General features: G+C 37.3%; 1 protein-coding gene and 1 pseudogene across 1 annotated transcript; both read left to right on the forward strand.

Annotated features, from left to right (window-relative positions):
* Positions 1-1,277: 1,277 nt before the first annotated feature.
* On the forward strand, positions 1,278-3,586 carry LOC127808722 (GDSL esterase/lipase At1g29670-like). The gene is made up of 5 exons (XM_052347304.1): positions 1,278-1,659; positions 1,961-2,085; positions 2,191-2,436; positions 2,512-2,767; positions 3,102-3,586. Exons 1-5 carry the CDS (start codon positions 1,389-1,391, stop codon positions 3,323-3,325), a joined length of 1,122 nt encoding a protein of 373 aa, XP_052203264.1. The 5' UTR covers positions 1,278-1,388; the 3' UTR covers positions 3,326-3,586.
* Positions 3,587-5,093: 1,507 nt separating this feature from the next.
* Positions 5,094-14,105, forward strand: LOC127808642 (GDSL esterase/lipase At1g29670-like; annotated as a pseudogene).
* Positions 14,106-15,603: the final 1,498 nt, after the last annotated feature.

Genomic DNA, 15,603 nt, shown 5'->3' on the forward strand with positions numbered 1-15,603 from the left:
AATTATTATTAGTGGTGCCGACGTCTGAGAGGCACGGTGGTCCTCGATCGGAGACTTGAATTCAGCCATTGCACGGCAATCCGACTCACAATTAAGAGCTTTCATGCAAGGCCCAAGTCGGTGCGTATTTCGCCCTATTTGCTTGACTTGCTACTTAGCTAGCTGTTATACTATTTGCTTGCTACCTATTATGTTGACTTATCAATCTCATTGGATAAAATATTCATATGCTAATTATTATTATTATTATTATTATTATTATTTTAAGAGTAATAATTAAGGTGTAATTTATGTATTTTAATTTTAGTTAATGTATATTTATTACATCTTAATTTTAATTTTTTAGATATTTTTGTAGGTTAGTAATAAATATATAGTGTTTTGAAAATATTTCATTAATTAATAAAATTAAGTGGTACTATAGGTGTGAATAGTGTATTATATTAAGACCATTTGTATACTACAATACACTTTTTATATTATATAAAATACCCTTCCCGTTATTTAAAGTGCTAATACTTATAGGTATCATACATAAAAGATTCAAAATATAATAAATATATATTATTTAAAAATAAAATACATTCATTACATCTTAATCTTTACGTGCCCTTTCAAATAATATAACAATAAGATGTTTCTTTCTTTTTTTTTAAATAAATAGGAGTTCATCTTGAAGATTTTTCCTCTTCTTGATGCATTAATATGAGATGGGTACTGAGGTATACAAACAAAAATTTTATATTAAAAATGTACCCTTACATATATGATAGCAATTAGACTGGGCTTGGTCGACGAACAACAGAGTCATTAATGTCCCTTGACCGAGTTGGCTCTGAGGCTGGGAATTGCACAACTAGTTTTATGGGGTTAAAGGGGAGATGGTAACTATTCTTATTATCAACATGGAGGTACTGCAAACTTGATTTAGGATCGTTACATGACAATAGTTTTGATTTTTTTGAATTAATTCAAATGATTTTTTAAATTAATTTAAAGTTAATGCTAGTTATTATCTTTACAACAATTAATGGTGATGATGTAAACAAAAAACATCTTATTTTCAAATAAAATATGGTGACTATACTTTAATTATTAAACAATGATTAACGTTACTTTCTTCATAAAACATAACCTCCTAAGGGTCTAAGTTAATTTGCAAAAACATTGCTTCCTTGAATCCCATATCATATTCGTATCCGCGTGTAATTAATGTAGCTCGAGCTTCTCAACTGTAAAAGCCAACACTTGAGCCTTATATATCTACCCTTGTCCCTTGAGCCTTTCACTTCCCACCCATCACCTTCTTTGTCATTTCATCACCACCACCACCACCATCATCATCATCTTCTTCTTCTTCTTCTTCATTATTGTTCTCAGGGCCGGCCATGATGGCAGCTGGTGGCGGAGAGCTGATAAGGAAGTGGTTAGCGGTGGCGGCTGCGGCTGCAGTGGTGGTGCTGATGAGCTGCGGTGGGGCTGAAGCGCAGCAGCAGCAGGTGCCTTGTTTCTTCATTTTTGGGGATTCCTTGGTGGATAACGGCAACAATAACGCCATCTCGTCCTTGGCAAAGGCCAACTATATGCCCTATGGCATTGACTTCCCTCAAGGTCCCACAGGAAGGTTCTCCAATGGAAAAACTACCGTTGATGTCATCGGTCTCTCTCTCTCTCTCTATATATATATATATATATAAAATGTTTTTGTTTTTAGGAAGGAGGATACTTTGTGTGTCGTGTCATCTCGGGTCATCCGGAGACAAACCCCTTAAATTTTAAAAGAAATACCATTAATTTTTGTACTTTTAAATTCGATGAGAACTGAACATTTAGGCCTCAAATAATAAAATGAGGCCGTCATTAGATTCAATTAAAGATTATTTTGACACATCAAATGCACCTGACAAATCAATGTTTGAAAAGTTAATGAATTGCAGTAACTGACAAAGTCATTATGCAGCTGAGTTACTGGGCTTCCAACGCTACATTCCGCCCTACGCAACAGCGAGAGGCCGAGACATACTCTGGGGAGTGAACTACGCATCTGCAGCCGCCGGAATCCGGGAAGAAACCGGCCGGCAACTGGTAAAAATCACTTCACTTAATTAACCTAATGTAGATATATATACTTACCCCTCTCTCTAATTCTAACTTAATTCGCTAATATAGTTTCATGGTGCCTATATATAGGGTGGCCGGATTCCCTTCAGCGGGCAGGTGAATAACTTCAGAAACACAGTCTCTCAAGTGGCGTCGCTACTCGGGAGCGAGGCTGCGGCTGCTGATCATCTCAAGAAGTGTATCTACAGCGTGGGACTCGGCAGCAATGACTACCTCAACAACTACTTCATGCCTGCTTACTATTCCAGCAGCCGGCAATACACTCCGGAACAGTTCGCCGACATTCTTATCCGGCAATATGCTCAGCAGATCAGGGTCAGTGCTCTCTTGTCTCTTCTTCTCCGTCAGTAACTCGTTCCTAAAATTTGTTTATGTCGGTTGTGGGAATAGGCTTTGTACAACTACGGGGCAAGGAAAATGGCCTTGATTGGAGTGGGCCAGATAGGCTGCAGCCCAAATGAACTGGCCCAATACAGCCGAGATGGCAAAACTTGTGTCAAAAGAATCAACGATGCAAATCAGCTGTTCAACAACAGACTCAAATCTCTCGTGGATGACTTGAACAAGAACTTACCTGGTGGTAAATTCATCTACATCAATGCTTATGGGATTTTCCAGGACTTACTAAACAAACCCGCTTCTTACGGTGAGGATTCTTAGTTCATTTCTTCTTACAATTTTTTCTCGTTTATTTCTGTTTATATATCTTTCTCCGATCAGTATTTCCCGGTCGGAAAGTGATTTCCGGCACCCATTCGGTGGCGTTTCCGAGCTCTGTTGTAAGTAATTAGCTGTGCTTCGGAAGCGGTCACCGACATCTAGGACAACATCACTTAGTTTATCCATAAATAATGTTGCTCAATCTTCTGCTGCGTTCCAGAATCGCCACGATTGGTACTTGTAGTCCGTTAGCGATGTTTTCCAAATCTAGCAGCGTTTCTAAAGACTGTCCTAACTCCAAATTGTGACGTTTGTTGCAGGCTTTAGAGTTACGAATGCTGGGTGCTGCGGCGTAGGGCGGAACAATGGCCAGATTACCTGTCTCCCGCTCCAGACTCCATGCCGGAACAGGAAGGACCACCTATTTTGGGACGCATTTCACCCCACCGAAGCTGCAAACACCATCCTCGGGAGAAGATCATACAGTGCCCAGTCCCCCTCGGACGCACATCCGTACGATATTCGCCGCCTCGCTCAGCTCTGAAGACAGCTAGAGATGGCCTTAATTTGCAGCCTGCCATAAGTCAAAGAGGCTGTCATTTTCATTCTAGCTAGCTTGTTGTTCGCACCTCTTGCAATAATTGTTGTTGCCATTAGTTGTCATCCTAAGGCATCCGTGAGAGTGTTCTGTTCTACAACTTGAATGTCTATTTCTAGCTTAGTTTCGGTGAAAGGTTGAATTGCCTTCTATTAATAAAGAGCTTTGTATGCCAGCTTTCAATTGTAAATATTGGATCGAACGTCATGCATTTGTGTAAATTAGATGATCATAAATATGTTGATCACCTTAGCATGAGCGGATGGTACGGAGCGGATTGTGCGGTATCATGGACGAAAGAAACTATATATTTTTTATTAAACAAATCAACAAACGTAACTTTGACAAGAAACACAGTTTTCAGTTCTGTTTTCTTAAATCACATGGCGCAAAAAGTATTTTTAAATACAATTGCTACAATATTTTGGAAGCATTTTTTTGCATAAACAATCATTTTTTGTTGAACAATCAGGTTAGATTAAAATATTGTATTATTTTTAATAGATTAAAATATTGCACTGGATGAGTTAAAACTACTCCTTTTACCCTACCCAACAAACTTAAATTTTTTATAAAGTGTTGGATGCAACTGTGTGTTCCCTAATAGCATTTACAAGCCTAATTGAAAATGCATGTAAAGGGTGCATGTTCCCGTTTTTGTGCTGTTTCTTTTGTCTTGCTTAATGATTTTTAAGCAGAATAAAAATTTTTTTTACGTGAATATTTAATAGTGTTTAGATTAAAAATTTTATACAGAATGACACGCAGAGAAGGCAAATATTTTAGAAAAATTTATACTACAAAAACATCACATTTACATTATTTTGATGCCCATTAATTATTCTTTTCGTATATATTCTTTTGAACATACATATGATGTCATCATAAAGATTATTTTATCTTGAAGCATTGTTCATCCTGAAAACTATTTTATCTTGAAGTCATTGTCTGTCTTGATGACTATTTTATCTTGAAGTCATCATGAAAACTATTTTATCTTGAAGTATTGTTCATTCTGATGAAAACTATTTTATCTTGAAGTATTGTTCATTCTGATGACTATTTTATCTTGAAGTCATCATGAAGATTATTTTATCTTGAAGCATTGTTCATCTTGAAGACTATTTTATCTTGAAGTCATCCGGAAAACTATTTTCTCTTGAAACATTATTCGTCTTGAAGACTATTTTATCTTGAAGCATTGATCATTCTGATGAGTATTTTATCTTGAAGCATTGTTCATCTCGAGGACTATTTTATCTTGAAGTCATCATGAAAACTATTTTATCTTAAAACATTATTCATCTTGAAGACTATTGAAGACTATTTTATCTTGAAGCATTATTCATCCTGAAGATTATATTTTATCTTGAAGCATTAGTTTGTTGTGCCGTCTACCACCCTTGGGATCAAACATGGGTGGGGTCGGTTCGACACGATCAAACCTCGAGTCATCTTGTTCTAAGCCAAGCTTCATATATCAAACTAACACTGTTAGTCCGCCCCCAAGCGCTCTGGTCTACCTTGGTGGGCGGACCGCGAGGCCTTGCCTTTCTTTTGTTGTGCCATCTATCGTCCTTGGGATTAGACAGGGGCAGGGGATAGTTTGGCATAGCCGGACCTCGAGTCATCTTAGTCCAAGCCATGCTCCGTGTATCAAACTGACGCGGTTAGTCTGCCCCCAAGCACCTGGGTCTACCCCGACTAACGGACCATGAAGCCTTACCTCTCTTTTGACGTGTCGTCTACTACCCTTGGGATCAGACAGGGGCGGGGGTCAGTTTGGTATGGCCTGACCTCTAGTCATCTCGACCCAAACAGTGCTCTGTGTATCAAACCGACGAGGTCAATTCGCCCACAAGCACCTTGGTCTACCCTGACGGGCAAAAACGCCTTGGTCTACCTTGACAGGCGAACCTCAAAGCCTTGCCTCCCCTTTTCACCATGCCTTGTATCAAACAAGCACAAGCGGACTTCGAGTAATCTTGGCCTTGCTCAAACAGGTATTAGCGAATCTTGAGTCATCTCAGCCTCGTCCAAAACCACTCCTTGTATCAAATAGGTATAAGCAAACCTCGAGTAAACACTTGGTCTCATTTAAAGCCATGCCTTCTAACAGACACCAATAGACCTTGAGTAAACACTCGGTATCATTTAAATTACACCTTGTATCAAACGAGCACAGACAAACCTCGAGTCATCTCGACCTCATCCCAATCATGTCTCGAACCAAACAGGTCTAATAACCTCAGCTCACTCAGCACTTTGCACCAATCAAGACATTTGAGCAAGTACTGCAAAGCAAAAGAAGAACATAAACTACAAGGTACTTGAAAATTTTTTCATTTCATCACTTCATTTCATTACAAGGTTTACATATTTGATAATCAACCTACAACACTACAAAGGTACAACCAAATAAAACAACCACCACCACTACGAAACTAGCCATCTTCTTATGATAATCAACCTACAACACAATGAGGACGCAGCCATTGAACATCCTTCCTCTATCCCATTAGTAGAACCTCTCGCAATATCTCATGACAAGTAGATACCTCAATGAGAAACCTTACCATGTATAAATGTTGGGACAACCCAACATGGTGATTGGAGGTCAACAAACATGAGGGGAAATAGCTCCCAAGGTAAAGGAAGGAGATCACCAATCCTGGTATGGTAGGTAGAGCCCCTCGCAACACCCCATGTTTTGTATCTTAGTGGGGAATGTTGCACCAACTCAAATCAACTGGAAGTTTTTTTGGTTACGCCCCAACTGAGGGAACTACCTGAAGAATACATAGTGATGTAGATCCACAAGAAGGAAGGAAGACAAAAACAGTAGAGTGAACTCTAAGAAATGCAACCACCCTAACACGGTGATCATAGATCCACATGAAGGTAAGAACAAAAGGAAGAAAGGCAAAAGCGGCAGAGGTGAACTAGAAAAGAGCCAAGGCCACCCATTCTAGTATCTTCCTCGCCCAAAACCACCTACTCTAGTATCACCCTCGCCCAAACACACTTAACTTCAGCCATGAGAACATCAACTAAACCCACTACATCACCACCAGAGGTGCTGCCATGGGCTGACAGGGCCTCGACTTGAATCAATATCCTCGTCCCTTAAACCTTAGGGCTTCTCAAAAAAATAAAAGGTGACCAAGAGTGATCATAAGGTATGTAGAAGCAATGTGGAATCCTCTCATTTTATAGACTTAAAGAGGAGCATCCAATGGTCTAGGGTCGTTCCCCGTTGCCCCTAATGAGATTCCGCCACGTGTCTTGACACGACTACCCTACATTTGGTAGGCAAATAGTCGCCATTGCAATATGACCACATACCCACTCAATTAATATCCCAATAGACGTATCCTAGGGAAACAATGCGTCTCATGTAGAAAAATGTCTCATCTCTATAAATGCCCTTCCTAGAAAAGCGGTGCGCCCCCGAGTTTGAAAATATTGCTTCATCTTACAATCTGGCCACGTGCTTGGATAATTAATGTCCTGGAAGATAACCCCAGCATACGGGCTTGCCTCGGATGAACTAAGCCAACCATCCAAAAATAACCAGCACAAGTTAAGCACGATGCCTTAATCCCGAGTCCACCCCCAGTATACCGCGATAACATCAAGAATATCAGAAAAACACGCCCTAGCCTGACTTAAGGTAGGCACAGGGCCAACCTAGTGCTTGGAAGAAGAACAAGCGAGAAACCGCTCAGAAAGCAAAGCATAAATTACCTGGCATGTCACAGGATTCGTACAAAACCAAACAAAAGGTACAAAGGATCAATTTTTTTTTCCCATCATATCCAAATCTGTATTACAAGCTTGAACCAATTACATAGAAAAGAGAAACCTAGACTATGGTCTAACAGTAGGACCAATGAAGGCTCAAAGCTGGCCAAGGCCACCTTCTTCTTCTTGTAACGGGCCTTCACTTCCTCTTTGATTAGCTTCAGCGCCATCTCGCCTAAGACAAAAATACAAACATCAGTAAGGCAACAAAAGAAAGAGACAAGCTAGGAATAACAGTTCGGATCCCTACGCATGTACGTTGTCAGACCCTCTTTGTCCCCATTGAATTGCACCAAGTCCTGTGAGGACAACACTGTAGGGCCAAAGGCAATCGCATCCACCATCGCTTGATCCCTTATGCCTAGCTCTTCGTACTCCGTTGACCCAAAGGGAAGACAACTCCTTGGTCTAGTACAAGGGATACCTGACTTCCCCTTTGTCATTAGAAAGCCAGCTCAGACTTAACGAAAGACACCTTGAAGAAGTCGGCTTTAAAGTTCTTGTATGAACTGTCAAAGGCCTGCAACAGCTTTCTCTTTGGATTCCCACTCAATGACACCCAACTGCCTTTGCCAACTCCATTTGGTTGAAAAAAGTAAAAAAACACCCTAACGTTGGCATAACGACCGAGGAAGCGACATAACACCTCAAACGCCTGCACAAACGCCCAACTATTTGGATGAAGTTGGGTTAGGGCCACATTCAACATCAACAAAATTGGACTCTGAAATTCAAAAAAAAGAAGGCGCAGACGGAGCCGAGAGAAGAACGTCTCGTACATAAAGATTGAGCAAGCGTTCACTTCTAAGTTTAGTTCCATATAGACTCGCTCTCCCTCCTTGCAGGATTAACACATGAACAATTCTTCCTTCTTCTCGATCGATAGACAAATCCGTGTTCTTATAGCATGACAACATCATCCGAGGAATCGCAGATCGACACAACTTTGGTTACATCTCCACTAACCTAGTTGTACATGTCATCGGCATTGGAACTCATTGCTGGGCTTTCCCTACCATGCGGAATACCTATACTATCCTCAAAGAAACCAAGGAAAATAGAGTAATTAGAACTTGGTGGCACCCGACATAGGTCCTAGATTCTCGCTCCAATAAAGCTAACTAGTGGGGTTCACCATCGACCCAAATGATGAGCCCCCCTCATCGGTAAAGCATCCTCTCAAAACCCTCACCAAAACCCCCAATAGATAAGGATAACAACACAAAAAAGGGTCTTAGAGATTACCTTATAGTCGGAAGAACTGGATAGGAGGAGGATTCGTCGTCGGCAGCACAACCCCTACCGAAGTCGCAAAATAGAGTGCGGAAGAGTCGAGTAGACGTAGAAAGGCAAAAAAGGAAGAAATCTCAAGAATAGAGTGTAAGGTGGGAAGAAATCCTTATATAAGTGTCAAACCCATCCGTCGTAAATCAAGTGTTAGGATCACGCCACCTGTCATGCGCTGAAGGTGGAAGGACACCTCCTCACCCACACTGCGCCACCTTGCCTTGTTGGCTTGGTGACACAGGAGTGTTTTTTGAAAATTCTCAAAAATTCCAGCAAATAATTGAAGATAAGTGAGCTATCAAAATTCTCTGTTTTGGGTCAACTTCTACAAATAAACTGTACCAATCTACAAGGCCAAAAAAATGCAAGCCATATATGGTTGGAAAGCTCTATGAGTCTAGTTTTCAAAGCTATTAGCGGCTCATCAATCGGAGTCTTCTAGAGGAAGTCATGACTGATTTACTAGGGAAGGGTCTTCTTGGGGTGTTGCAACAGAATTAAGAATTTCATTTAATGTTTTATGCCATTTTCTATGTTTTCCATATTTTCTAAGTAATTAGCCTTTATTCTCAATCATCAGACTTTGAAACTCAGCTTGTGATGCTTGGGGGATCGTTCTAGGATGCCCTTAAGATAGCTTTTGTAATGAAGGATGGAGGAGGATTGGATTTGGAATGAAAGTTACCTGAGAGCATTTTATTTTCTCTGTATCCCTTGGTATAGGGTGGTGAGTTTCTAGAATTATGTACCTTTTGTTAGTTCCTTTAGGTGGTGAGTTTCTGTATCCCTCAGGAATTAATTTGGGGGGTGAATTTTCTACTTTTTCTTGTTTTTTTTTTCCACTTCGGTATCACCTGGCACCTCGAATCTCGAAGGCAGACACGTCGCGTCAGAACATTAAAGCTCTACGTAGAGAAGCTAACACCATCCAGAAATGTCCGTTGCTTCAAATAAACCAAGCCTAGAACATCCCGACCACATGTGGCCAGCTTTGATTACCTTGGTTCCATATTCCAAGCCTGGCCCCTGCCACATGACCCATCTATTTGGCAAATGCACCCGAACCCCCTTCTACAATGGTCTAGGGGTCGCATTCCAAGTCCACCCCAAGCTCGACTACCCGTCTTGTACAACATAAGTCTAGCCATCTTGACATTTCAAGCTCGGATGCTCGCTTCGCGACCAATTGACTTGGGGGGCTGTGGATCGTACTGGCCCAATCATGGCCTGATACTGACCCTGTGCTAGCCTGCAACAGCATAATTGTAGTCACATGTTGGGTACTCCTGCGCTTGCTCAAGATCCCATCCTCATTAATGGTAGATTCCATGCTCATTAATGGTAGATTCTATCTACATTAATGAGAGTCTCGTCGGCACCATACCACCATCAGAGAATCTCATTGGTGTCGAATATCCAATCTTTTCACCCTACAAACGCACGATGCATACATACAGGAGGACATCTCCTCCTTCTATATAAACTAGCTCTCTCTAAGAGTCCAGGTATGTTCTTCTCTAGCCTACAGATACTCTCCCAACTTACTCTCTCATTGACTTGAGTGTCGGAGTGCTTGTAGGTGCTAGCCACCTCTCGACGAACCGATTGCCAGAGCCTATTCCCTTGCCGTTACAAGTCCTTGTCTGACCACCCCCTTTTTGGACCGAAAGGAACAATGACCATTCCATACATTTGAGTTTGTTTCAATTACATCATCCAAACGTCGCATTTTCCAAAGTTTTAACCACTCGCCCATGCACTAACAATACCTATATATATTAGCTGCATGTCATTCAAGTAATTCTTCACCTATTCCTATATATAAATCTTCATCTTCTGCACATTTGCATCTCTGATATTTCTTTCATTTCACTATAATGTTCTCTATTTCCATGGCATTTGAGCAACAGACAATGTTGTGGATGGCCATGACTTTGTTATCTGCATCCAATCTATAGTATTTTGCACATGCAACAGAGCCACAAGTTCCATGTTTCTTCACATTTGGAGACTCCTTAATTGACAATGGCAACAACGGCGACTTATTGACCCTGGCCAAAGCCAACTATCCCTTGCACAGGATTGAGTTTTCGAGTGGACCAATCAGAAGGTTTTGTAATGATCGGACCATGGCCGATATCATTGGTTTATCTTTCTTCACTAACTGTTTGTAAATGTACTACTAATTTCTTAAGGGAGTGTTTGTTAACCAAGATAAGAGGGAAAAAATGTCAGATATGAGAAGCATTTCGGATGTTTGGCATTTTCAACGTGTTTGTTAAGCTCATATGACCATTTTTAAAAAATACCTCACGTGACCTCTTATCTCCCACTTTCAAGATAAATTTATCTGACCTCCCTCTCAGATAAATTTATCTGACTCTTTCAAAATAAAACTCAATTACTTATATGACTTTTATAGGATAGTTAATGCCATTTAATACATTTTAAAGATTTAAATTTATTAAAAAAACTTATTTATTTAAGTCTTATAATTAATATTATTTAATACATTTTTAAATTATTATATGTTTTAACAATTTTTAAAATTTATATATATCTCTCTGTCTCTATATATTTTATTAACTAATACAATTCTTTTCACCAATTTTTAAATTATTTTATTTAATTTTATATTTTATTATCTATTATGAAAATATGTTTTAGCCATTTTTAATTATTTAGGTGGAATTATTGTAATTCTAACAAAATTATTTTTACTTTTCAACTCTTTTTAAATCTATTTTTGAACATGGATTTAGAAAATAAAATATTATTTTTAATTTAATTTTTATTTTTTTTGACAATTCATATTAACCATAAAATACTATTTTAATCATAAATTTGTTATTGATGTTAACAAACCAATTTTGAATGATGTTAACAAATAATTTTAACAAATATTATTTTGAATGACTTTTGAATTAATTATCATTGGATTCCAAAAAATTTAACAAACACTCTAATAGAAATTTTGAAATGCTTCACACTTATCTTGACCATTTTATATCTTAATCCAAAAAATATTTTAAGATTATCTTGATACCTCTTATCTTGTTCATTTTAATAAATAATCCCTAAGGGGGTGTTTGTTAATCAAGATAAGAGGGAGAAAAGATCAGATATGGGAAATATTCCAAATAGTTGGTCTTTCTAACATATTTGTTAAGCTTATTTGACAATTTCTGGAAAAGCCTTCACGAGATCTCTTATCTCTCCCTTTCAATATAAATTTGTCCGACCCCTCATCGGATAAATTTATTTAGTTCTTTCAAGATAAAGCTCAATTACTTATATGCCCCTTATAGAATAGTTAATGTCTTTTAATGCATTTTAAAGATTTAAATTTATTAAAAAAAATTATTTATTTAAGTCTTATAATTAATATTATTTAATATATTTTTAAATTGTTATATGTTTTGATAATTTTTAAAATTTAAATGACATTATTTATTTCATTGATTTTTAAAATTTAAATTTCTCTCTCTATTTTTTTAACTAATATAATTCCTTTCACCAATTTTTGAATTATTTTATTTAATTTTATATTTTATTATCTATTATGTAAATATGTTTTGGCCATTTTTAATTATCTAGGTGGAATTATTGTAATTCTAACAATAATTATTTTACTTTTCAACTTTTTTTAAATTTATTTTTGAACATGAATTTAGAAAATAAAATATTATTTTTAATTTTTATTTTTATTTTTTGATAATTCATATTAATCATAAAATACTATTTTAATCATAAATTTGATAATAGGGATATTTTAATAAAAAAACTCTTATCTTAATACTTACCATATGCATTAATAAATACATAAAAAAAAAATACAATTATCAATAGATTGCAAAAAATTTAACAAACACTCTAATAGAAATCTTGTAATGTTTTCTAGTCTTATCTTAATAATTCCATATCTTGATCTGGAATGTATTCCAACCTTATCTTGATACTTTTTATCTTGTTCATTTTAACAAACGTCACCTAAGTAAACAAAAAACATTGCGGGATAAAAAAAGAAAAATCTTTCTAATGTCTCGACATTAATTGCATTAATTACATGTGTTACATTTAACTACATATCTTGAGATCGATACCCTGAAAAACATATACTCGTAATGACAGCTGAACTTCTGGGTTTTGACAATTACATCCCGCCCTTTGCAACTTCAAGCGGCCATGAAATACTCAAAGGTGTGAACTACGCGTCTGCAGCAGCTGGAATTCAGAACGAATTGGGCCGGCATTTGGTAAGTGAAAAAAAAAAAAAAAAGGCTCATTGAAGTTGCTTAATAATCGCAGTAATTAACCATGCCTCGGCCACATCAAATTTATTTATTTTTTGGGTTTATAACTAATAATTAAACTAGCCATTACTTCTTCTTGCAGGGTGATCGGATTTGGCTAGACAGGCAGCTAGAGAATCACCAAATTACAGTGACACGAATTGTTGACATGTTAGGAAACAGTGACAAAGCAGCAGACCTAAACAAGTGTTTGTATTTAGTAGGAATGATAAACAACGATTATATTATAGCAACTACTATTTGTCAAATTTGTACTCCACGAGCCGCCAGTATTTCCCGGAGCAATACGCCGACGTGCTTATTCAACAGTATTCTCAACAATTAAGAGGGTTCGTGTATACATATATATATATGTATAATTTTCTTCCTTTTGTTCTACTAGACTTGTGTATGCAATTATACTTATTTAGGCTTTTCCAGTTTTGGTTTACATCCGATGATTCGACAATGGGATCGTAGGATAAATCTATTTTATCTTGTTTTCACTATACATCCCAACAGGGGAGCTCACCTAGGCTAGGCCTAACAACATCGATGGTGGAACTTGATGCTACTAATGGATTTATTAACCCTGTAGCAAGGTCCTTAGACTGCCAATGAGACTGTGGATTGAAGCAGATTTTTGTTTTTATTTTTTATTTTTTTGGTAGGGTAAAATAACCCCTCCATTGCTATATATATATATATATATATATATGGTTCTTTACATCTTGAGCTTGTCGATGGTGGATCTTAATTTGATGTTATTTTAGGGTGATTATTATTAATTAGGCCTTGTTCAAGTATGAAGCAAGGAAGGTAGCATTGAATGGATTGCGGCCTCTAGGTTGTATCCCGAGAGAGATGGCTCTAATAGCAGCTGTGTGGACACCATCAATGAAGCCGTCGACCAGCTCTTCAACGCCAAGCTCCGAGCCCTCGTCGACGACCTGAACACCAATCTCGCAGACGCCAAATTCATCTTCTTGAACATCTATGCCATATATAGCTTCCGAAGCTTCGTCGTTGGGTAAATTAAACTCGTCAAACTGAACAACAATGGTAGCGAAAATTTTCTTGCTTGCATATATAGTGACTATAATTGAGTGTGAAGCGTAGGTTTCAAGTTCACCAACAGTGCTTGCTGTGGATCAGGCTAAAACAATGGGCGGATTACATGTCTGCCTTTTCAAGTGCCATGCAATAACAGAAGTGAGTATGTTTTCTGGGACGCGTTTCATCCCACTGAGGCTGCAAACGTGGTTGCTGCGACCAGGTCATACCGCGCCCGGCCACCATCCGATGCCTACCCGTTTGATGTCCACACCTTAGTATTGCTCTAAAGGAGAAGTTATTGTTATAGAACCGTCTTTTCAAATGATAACATTTCCAATGCAAATATAATTAGAGATATTAAAAAGTGTTGTATATGGAAACTACATACGTATACAACTATTATTATACAAGATCTTCACAAGATATATAGAGAATATCAAAATAACATAAAATAAAAAAATCCAACATTAAAAATATTTGTATATCGGGCCTGCAAATTCTGTGTATTGGGCTGTAGGATGGGCTGGGGCCCTCTAATCCACATATGGAGGGGAAAAGTTGATAAGATACACTCTTTGATTACACATATTTTTCATGAAAAATATATAATTATTATATATTATTATATATTTTTTTATGAAAAATAATCAAATACTCTTAATTTTTTCATGAAAAAATATGTATGGTACAACCATTTAAAAGTTCTTTTCATGAAATTCATTTTTCAAGAGGGTGAGATGGTTTTTATTTTCTAGACAATATTACCTAAAATTAAATTCTAGATAATTCAATCGAACACATCTTTATATTCAGGGATTAATGGAGGGACCCGATAAAGACAGCTTTACCTCAAAGAACTAAATTTGTGAATTTAGCATTATCTAGAGAGATTGTCCACTAGTGTAGAACATGGGGGTGGTGATGGGAGTCTTAAAACATTAACTGCAGTGGGTCACCCACACCCATCATCAATTCTTTCAAGGTATATTTGATCTGTTCAAAACTTTAATTAGTTCTGGTAATTAATGTGATGTGCTGTTTAACATAATTGAGACATTTTGATGTGCGATAAAACTTTAACTCTTTTAACTTAAAGATAATAGTTTAGTCATGGTCTAAAAGTGATTATAACGGATCATTTTATTGGTTTTACAAACTCCATGACAGGTTGAAATTACTTTAAATAAATATTAAATATTAAAAATACCAAAAATGGACTAAATTTCTATAAAATTTGAGAAATACAGTTAAATTTTCAAACTTTTTTTATGCGATATTAATTTTTGAACCTAAATAATTAAATCATTGCTCTTAGAGTAATGATTAAATAATAATAATAATAATAATAACTATATTTTATTTTTCTAGACAGAATATATTTATTATACTTTTATTTTTAATAATTTTATTAATTAAATAATAATTTAAAATACAATATATTTATCATTCATCAATAATACGTTTAGTTCAATGATATGTTTCATAGTGTTATATGTATTTTCAGATTGCATGAAGCGGGCTGGGCCGGCCCGATCTCCTAAAGCGTAACGGGCCCAAGGCCAAGGTCATTAGAGTCAGGTCACACGTTACTGAGACCCGAGCTCAAACTGCGGAATCAAGCGAGCTCCCAGCGATACTTCCAGTTCACTGGCCTAACGGTTCAGCTCACATAGCAAGAAGATCACAGAACAACCAGAGAACAGTCGTGGACTAGACATTATTCTGGCTGGGCCATCTGGGCCCGATTTGGCCCCACCCTCTCGACCCATCTCTTGGCCCATGTCA

This window comes from Diospyros lotus, chromosome 8 (assembly GCF_014633365.1).
Source record: "Diospyros lotus cultivar Yz01 chromosome 8, ASM1463336v1, whole genome shotgun sequence".
NCBI lineage: Eukaryota > Viridiplantae > Streptophyta > Magnoliopsida > Ericales > Ebenaceae > Diospyros > Diospyros lotus.